The 8825-nt window shown below is 53.1% G+C and overlaps 1 protein-coding gene across 1 annotated transcript; it reads right to left on the bottom strand.

Moving 5' to 3' along the window:
* Positions 1-195: 195 nt before the first annotated feature.
* LOC114887264 (ryanodine receptor 1-like) lies at positions 196-8068 on the bottom strand (the record flags this gene model as incomplete). Its single annotated transcript, XM_029208827.1, has 8 exons — positions 7911-8068; positions 7543-7781; positions 4964-5045; positions 4305-4435; positions 3734-4066; positions 2442-2682; positions 496-583; positions 196-385 (listed from the first exon to the last, which is right to left on the bottom strand). Coding segments are annotated over exons 2-8 (1297 nt in total), but the record flags the coding sequence as incomplete, so codon positions are not given.
* Positions 8069-8825: the final 757 nt, after the last annotated feature.

Below are 8825 nucleotides of genomic sequence, written 5' to 3'. Positions count from 1 at the left end.
GGGGAGGAAGATGGGGAGGATGGTGACGGGGAGGAGAAAGCATGTAGGGAGGAGGGAGGAGATGGGAAAGAGGAGGGAAATGGGGGGAAGGAAAAGGACAGGAGGGAGGAGGTGGGGATGAGAGAAGGGGGAGGTGGGGAGGAAGGAGGAGGGAGATGGGCCTGCTATGAGGGCTGCAGGGAATGTGACTAGGACAGGGCAGGTCGGCGGGGTTAGGAGGGCCCAGGTAGGAAGCCCAGGAAGCTGTTCCCTCCCTCCCTGCGAAGTCCTCTTCCCAGAGCAAAGCACCCACCTTGGCCATTTTGCTCTTGCTGTCTGCAGTCAGAAATGACATGTTGTTGATCTCATTCTGGACCACGAAGTTCTGCTCTTCGCGCTTAAAGTTCTGGGGGTGCGGGGAGGCAGTGTTGGGGATCAGGCAGGGTGGGGGAGGGCATCTTTGGGCAGCAGCTTCTCGGCTTATAGAGAGGAGGGGCAGGGTGGGTGGGGACTCACGTGGGACTTGGACCAGTAGATGAAGATCTCGCCCACCATCCTGAACAGCTCCTCCGCATTGGGATTGGGCTCGGTCAGCCAGTGTGCCCTGGGCAGGCAGGGGAAGGGGCTGGTGAGGATGAGGGCAGGGACCCCCACAGAAGGGGGCCACGTGGAGAGACCTCAGGGGAGGGGATCGGAGACTCCAATGGGAGGGATAGAGCTTTCTAGGGTAATCTGGCCATTCAGATGATTTAAAAATTATCAATGACCTTTCCTTAAAAATTGTTTTTTCTTTCTCTAACCTTCTTATTGAAGTATTACATACAAAGTTTCAACTTGATGAATTATCACCAAGTGAACACACTTGTGTAACTGCTACCCAAATCAAGAAATAGAACATTTCCAGTCCCTGGTCTGAAAGATGCCCTTATCCAGACTTCTAGACCATGAATTTCTTTTTTAAGATTAAAAAAAAAATTTGTTCTTAAGATTAAAAAAAAATTTTTTTTAAGATTTAAAAATAATTTTATTTATTTATTTTTGGCTGCATTGGGTCTTCGCTGCTGCACGCGTGCTTTCTCTAGTTGCGGTGAGCGGGAGCTACTCTAGTTGCAGTGCGCGGGCTTCTCATTGCAGTGGTTTCTCTTGTTGCAGAGCACGGGCTCTAGGCGCGCGGGCTCAGTAGTTGTGGCTCACAGGCTTTAGACTGCAGGCTCCATAGTTGTGGCACATGCGCTTAGTTGTTCTGCGGCACGTAGGGTCTTCCCAGACCAGGGCTCGAACCCATGTCCACCGCATTGGCAGGCGGATTCTTAGCCACTGGCGACCAGGGAAGCCCCTAAAGATTTTTTTGATGTGGACCATTTTTAAAGTCTTTATTGAATTTGTTACAATATCGCTTCTGTTTTATGTTTTGGTTTTTTTGGCCGCGAGTCATGTGGGATTAGCTCCCCGACCGGGGATCGAACCTGCACCCCCTGCATCAGAAGGCGAAGTCTTAAGCACTGGAACACCAGGGAAGTCCCCTAGCCCATGAATTATTTTGGTCTGTTCTTGAATGTTACATAAATAGATGATACAATATGTACTCTCCTTAAAATTTTCTTGTTTCTTTCATTCAACCTGATGTTTGAGAGATTCATCCATGTTGCTGGGTGTTGCAACATTGCCGTGTAGTATTCCACTGTGTGAGTATACCTCACTTTACTTGCCCAAACTTTTTGACGCAACACTCCTAACTCCTAGGAATCTACCCTATAGCGATACCCACTCATGAGCACAAAGATGGGTGTACAAGGATGTATACAGCATGCATGCCACTGCTTTCTGCTTCGGCTCCCATGACAGACATAGCTAATCAATCCAAGCACCGTTTCTCACAAAGCCCTGATGCGATCTTAAAATCTTTTTCAACCCAGAGGGAACTTGGAGTTGAATCTTGCTCACTATCCCTGGATTTGGCTGCACCTAAGACTCAATAATTCTTTAAACGTTGCTTCTGATTTTAGGGAGATGTTAGCAATTGGTTGATACCTGCGCTTGCCCTTTTATAAAGACCTATGTTTCTGGGGGAAATCAGTCTGGCTGGATCTGGACTACCTTCCTTTCTTCTCTCAGTGATGGAGGAGGGGCTGACCATTGGACTTCACTGCACAAATCAGGCACCCTGTCTAGCCAAGCCTGAAGACTCAGTGCTGGGGGAGAGAAGTATGGCTCCTTATGGCTGACAGTGCAGCCCCCACAGGGCCTCAGATTCAGGAGGTTGAAAGGAGCAGAAGGGGAGAAAACACAGGCTGGCTTTGGTTGGTCCATAAGCAACAGGGGCTGGGGGTCAGAAGGTTGGGTAGGACTGAGTGAGAATTGCAAGAAGTTTATAGCAAGTCAGAGGCGAGAGGTCAGATGGGGTCCAAGGAAGCCAGGGGTCAGGCTGGGGTGTGTGTGGGGACGGCTGGGGACATGCTGACCTGTTGTTGTCCACGTAGCGGATGAGCAGCGGATAGAGGGCGTACAGGTCCCGGCAGAGTACAGAGAACTCATCCCGCACCAGGAGCTCGCCCTCCTCAGCTTCCGCCTTGGCCTCTAGGCGCAGCTGCTCCTCCTCGGACACCACCTTCCCTGCCCGCTTGCGCAGCCGCCCGATGGTGGGGATGAAGTGTGAGTGCAGGAGCTCAGGGCGGGCCCGGCTCACGATGGGCTGGGCAAACACTGCAGAACCAGAGGGGGCGCAGGTGCTGCTGGCTGGCCACTGACTCCAGCACCTGACCTAAGACCTCTGATCCCACCCCTGACCTCTGTTCCCATCCCACGACTTCCGACCTGTACCTCTGACCCAGCAGCTGTCATCGACCCCAGCTTGACCCTGGCTTCTGACCCCAGCCTCTACCTCTGATCCCACTCCTGACCTCCGGCTGTGACCTCTGACATAGCCCCTGATCCTGGATCCCAACCCTAACCCTTGACCTGAAACTGTGACCCCTCAGCCCGACACAAGTGCTTGACTTCTGACTCCAACAACTGAATCCTAACCTGGTATCTTACCCTAGCCTATGACATCTCACCCCAGTCTTTAACCGCTGACCTGGTCTATACCCCGACATACCTCACCACATGATTTCTGACTATGACCCTGGTTTCTTACCACAGCCTCTGACCTCTGACCCTGGCCTCTGACCTCAGCCCTGATTCTCTAGCTTGGCCCTGATCCAAAACTTAACTCCTGATAAGGAACTTACAAGTCATGATTTTTTTTTTTTTGGCCACGCCACGTGGCTTGTGGAATCCTAGTTCCCCGACCAGGGATCGAACCCAGGCCCCTACAGTGAAAGCCCAGAGTCCCAACCACTGGACCGCCAGAGAATTCCCCTGACATGGAACTTCTGAACCAGGAGCCCCAATCTTTTAAAGATTCATTTCTTGACCTCTGACCCAGAACCCTAACTGTCCATATCGGGGACCCTGGTATCTGACCTGGTCCTCTGACCCTTTGTATAAGGAACTCAGCCTTCTGACCCAGTTTCTAACCCATGACCTAACCCTCTTCAAGGCTCCAGAAATTCAGACTCCAGCCTGGAGGACTCCCAGGACCCATGCTTCCACCTCAGCCTGAGATTCTGACCCCTTAGGATGACCTCTGGCCTTGTGACCCCGAGAAAACTGAGCTCTGACTCCTCCCCACTGCCAGAAAACCATGGACCCCGGGATCTCCCTCTGAGACCATCAGGTCCAGGGACCGGAGCCCCAGGCCCGCCAGACCCACCAGCCAGCCGCTTCATCCACGAAGCCTCGTCAATGCCCAGGTTGTTGACGATGATCCGCAGGATGTTCCCCAGCAGGGAGTTGAGATGGTCGGAAGTGATGGCTGTGCAGGGTGGAGGGGCCCCTGCAGGCAGGGCAGGCGGGGGTGCCTCGGGTCCGCGCTCCCACCAGCGGGGCAGGTAGCTGCACAGCATGGGCAGCGTGATCTCGATGACGTGCGGCATCTCTGTGTAGCGGGCCCCCGACTCAGCCAGCCCCCCGATGTCTGCCATGAGCCGCTCCAACACCGGGATGTCAGGACACATCTCCTCCACGCTACTGGGGAGCCCCAAGACTGGGGTGCGGGGAGGGGGTCAGGGCATGCCAACCCATCATGCCCAGACCTCAGTGTCCACACCATAACCCAGAGCACCCACAAACTCTGGGGTTCCCCAATCTGGAGCGCCCCCAACCTGAGAAATCCTCAGCCCCTCAGAGCCCCGACTGGGCCACACTACCCACAGTGGGTCTCCCTGGAACCTGTGCAGGTGGAATATAACCCTGGACGGCTGCCCCAGCCCCGCCTGACTTACTGGCCCGCTCCCGGGGAGATTTGGTGGTGTACACTGAGCAGGCGTTATACTCGTTCAGCTGAGGTTCCAGGAACGCCACCGGCATGGCCGCTGCCAGGCAGGCGAGGCACTCGCCCAGGGCTGGCCGAAGCCTGGAAGACGAGGCTGTGCTCAGCTCCCACGCCCCCGCTGCCCTGTCCTGGATCCCAGTCCCTTCCTCCACAGAAGTGTCTCTCCCCAGGACACTTTGGGGCAGAGATGCCATTCACTGGTGGTCACCAATGCGGCCGGTTCCCTGGGTTTCCTGAGTGCCCTTTTGCTCTACCGGTGATTCTGGCACTGCCAGCGGCCCTCCCCAGTGCCCCCAGCATGCCTGGCTCCTGTGGGCCGCCAGGGTTTCTGCGTACCCCCTGCCAGCCCAGAACAACCTGGCATCCTGGCCGCCAAGCGCCTGTGCCCACCTGGCCCCCAACCAGTGGCCTCCACTTTCTTCACTGGCCTTCCTCCGTGCGTCCTCACGTGGCCATCTTGAGGAACTGCAGTGGCCACGGTGCGGACGTCTTTTGAAGACTTTGACCATTTCCCCGCTTTTCATTCACCCCCATATTCTCCTGTGCCCTCCCCTCCCTGGGCCCCCACAGTATCCACCCCAGCCCCAAACTATGGCTGTCTCTCCTTACTTTTCCACGTAAGGGTTCTTGGTGGTTCCCAGAGAGTAGATACTGCACAGCGTTCGGTAGCAAGAGACCTGGACATCATCCACTGAGGGAAAGAGGGAGGGTGAGGGTCCGTACAGGTTCTTCTCTAACCCCCTCCCTTGTCTCCAAATGACGGGTAAGAGCAGGGGCTGTAGAGCCAGCCTGCCATTTACAAGTTTTGTTACTTGAGCAAGTACCAACTCTCTCGCAGCCTTAGTTTCCCTCTCTGTAAAATGTGGATAATTATAGTATCTTCCTCATGGGGCTGTTGTGATGATTAAATGAGTCAATACTCAGAAAGCAACTGGAATAGGGCACACAGGAGGCACTCAATGAAGGCTAGGGGTTCTTGGAGAGGAGTCACGGATCTCTTGATGATAGTGATGGACACTCTCTCCAGCAAATGCAAACAGACATCCAACTGTGACTTCAATATTGGTTCTCCACATACCCCCCACCCCAGAAGGCCAGGTTAAGAACCTCATCAACTTCCTAAATGTCATGAGGCAAAAAGAGGGCAGGGGGACTGTTCTAGATTGAAAAGAGATGACAGAGACATAACAACCAAATGCAATGAGAGAAACTTCACTGAATTCTGAATTAAAAAAAAAAAATCAAAGACATTTTGAGGGTAATAGGGAAATTTAACTATAGTCAGGTTAGGTGTGATACTGCTATTGTGGGTACACAAAAGAACGTTCTGTAACATTCAGGTGTTGCAGGCTGAGTATTTAGGGATGAGGTGTCACTGTGTGTGTGCAACTCACATTCAAAAGTTCAACAAGGGCTTCCCTCGTGGTGCAGTGGTTAAGAATCTGCCTGCCAATGCAGGGGACACGGGTTCGAACCCTGGTCTGGGAAGATCCCACATGCCGCGGAGCAACTAAGCCCACGCACCAGAACTACTGAACCTGCACTCTAGAGCCCACAAGCCACAATTACTGAGCCCGTGTGCCACAGCTACTGAAGCCCGCGTGCCTAGAGCCCGTGCTCCGCAACAAGAAAAGCCACCGCAATGAGAAGCCCGCGCACAGCAACAAAGAGTAGCCCCCGCTCGCCGCAACTAGAGAAAGCCCACGTGCAGTAGCAAAGACCCAATGCAGCCAAAAATAAATTAAAATAAATTAAAAAACAAAAAGTTCAACAAAAAGTTTGGAAATACTTTCACTCATAAAGTGAAAGGTAAAACAAATGGGGCAGATTGTTAACAATTCTCTTCTTTCTACCTTTCTGTATGTTTTTAAAATTTCAGAATAAAATGTTGGAGGGATTCCCTGGCAGTCCAGTGGTTAGGACTCCTTGCTCTCACTGCCAAGGGCTCGGGTTCGATCCCTGGTTGGGGAACTAAGATCCCGCGTGCCCCATGGCGCGGCCGAAAAAAAAATGTTGGAGCTGGGAAAGAACCCCATCCAAGTGCTACTTCTTTAAAATTTTTGTCAATGTCAAATCAGCAGTGAGCTGAGACAGGCTTTCCCTACCCCTCAGTCCCCACAGCCCATCCTGGATGCCTCCGATCCCCTGGGCCCCTCACAACCACCGAACCCCAAACTGACCTTGGCATCTCCCTCAAACTTGTTATTTCTTCCAACTTGTCTCATGGAGGCCCCACTGTCCCCAGGTCCCCAGGCCAGGGCCTCACTCTGGATGCCTCCCCTCTACAGCCTATCTCCTCGGCCTCCAAGACATCTCTCCCACCAGCCCTTCCTGTCCTTTCCTGCCTCTGCCATGCTCTACCTCTTGTAGGGCTTTTTGAGTACCTGAACATACAACGTCTTCACCCCCTACTGGGTGTTTTATCTTGCCCGTGCCTCATTAACAACATTATGTTACACACTGTATGCATTATGTTACAAGATCCAGGCTGGGTCACACACTGTAGGTGCCATTTGGTAGGATAAATACAGCAGACACTGCCAACTGACTCCCAATACCTGCTCTTACCTTCTTCCTGCTCTTCTCTTCTTCCTGGTAAGAGACCTCCATACTTAGCTCAACACATGAATAAAGTCTACCATCCGAGCCTTCCTTACAGTGACATGTGGCCATATGCTAAGTTCCGGCCACTAGGATAAATGTGAGCAGAAGTGATGTGGGCCGTTTCTACGTTGTTCCTTTAAAAGAACTGAGGTGCCCTCCTCTGTTTTCTCTTGTCTCCTACTGGCTAGAATGAGAAGGTGATGGTGCACCCTCTTGGACCATATGGATAAAGGCAACATTTCAGGGATGGCAGAGCAACAAGATGGAAGGAATCTGGGATTCTGACATCATGATCAACATACCAGTAGACTGTTACATGAAAAAGAAATATATCTGTCACTTGTTTAAGCTACTGTGATTTAGGTTCTTTTGTTAGAGCTGTGGAATTAATGCTCTGATTAACTCATTCTCTTACCTACCAATTTTCTGAAATGAATGCACACTTTGCTTACGGCAATGTATCCTCTCAATAAATATAACACTGAAACACCTGCAGATTCTATCAGGCACACTGGGATGGGTGGTGTTGGTTGAACTGACACCCCCCCACCCCAACAACTGCCCTTGGGATCAGGAGCCCTTACAGATAACATCGTCTCCAAACTGGTGCTGGGCGATGTGCTGGAAGAGGGTGGTGAGCACAGGCAGCAGGGCCACGGTGGTGTAGGTGAGGTTCTGGCCCACACCCTTCACCTGCGTGCGTGTCTGCGACACCTTGCCTAGCCGCAGGTTCTCCACCATCTTCTCGATGTCCTCCGAGGCACTCTCAAAGAAGGAACGGAGGCCAGCCTTCACGATCTCGGGGCCAGACTTCATCACGGTCCTAACAGGGAAGTGGGGGCAAACCAGCTCCAGAATCTGAGATTCAAGATTGAGGGGAGTCTAGGAGCACAGGGGTTGGAGGTGGGAGCACGGTTAGAATGGGAGTGGGCACCACGACCCTTAGCCCCACCTGGCATCCAGGGAGCGTGCCAGGATATGAAGACAGTTGACCACAGCTGGGGCATCCGTCCCTGGGGGAGGAAGTTGGGCTTGGGTGAAGAAAGGGTTATGGGGACAGTACCTCCCTCTACAGCCAACTCAGCTGATCTCTCTTCATCCATCCCCACCCCACCTAGACTCCCATAGGCCCCTGTCCTTCCCTCATCCTGGCTGTGATCCCTCTGCCTGTCCCTCCCCCATCCTGGCCCTGACCTCTGGGCCGTCACCATCTGGTGACGAGTCTGAGAGTTCCATGACGGCAGGGCCCAGGACTATCCCATCACTGCTCTGTCCCCAGGACCACCCACACCATGTGCAAGTCCAGAGGAAGAACACAGTGAAAGTTGTTCAGATTAAGGTATGAACCGGGGCCATATTTCTTCAGGGGGAGGTTGTGAAGAGGGGAAGAGAGGGAAGATTGGGGAGAAGGGCTCGGGAGCAGAGCTACTTACCAAAGAGAGAGACTCGGTGACGGACAAGAGCGGCAAGCTTGCAGAAGAGGCTGAAGAAAGAGAGAGAAACAGGACAGGAGAAACAGGGAGCGAGGACACCAAGGGGACACAATGAGAGGAGAAGGGACAGGGAAGACAGGGGGAGAGGGACAGAAGACAGAGCCAGGAGGAGAAAGGATGATGGGGGAGAAAACGAAGGAGACAGAGGGGGTGCAGAGGGGCAGAGAGATGAACCGGCTTGAAAGTCACAAGCAGTAACTGGTATGCTGGGGGTGGGGAGTCCGGTCTGCCTTTCTGACAGGGTGACAAATTAGTCCCAGGTTGCCTGAAAGTCCCATGTCCTGGGGCACACCAGGACGGTTGGTCACCCTATAGCCCTTCCATCATCTCTGCAGGTAGACTGATCAGTGCCCAGCACCTAGGACAGAGCCTCT

The sequence above is a fragment of the Monodon monoceros genome, unplaced genomic scaffold, assembly GCF_005190385.1.
Source record: "Monodon monoceros isolate NGI ecotype Baffin Bay Population unplaced genomic scaffold, NGI_Narwhal_1 Contig4632_ctg1, whole genome shotgun sequence".
Lineage (NCBI taxonomy): Eukaryota > Metazoa > Chordata > Mammalia > Artiodactyla > Monodontidae > Monodon > Monodon monoceros.
The sequence above is the reverse complement of the archived record's forward strand: the minus strand, read 5'-3'. Positions and strand labels throughout refer to the sequence as shown.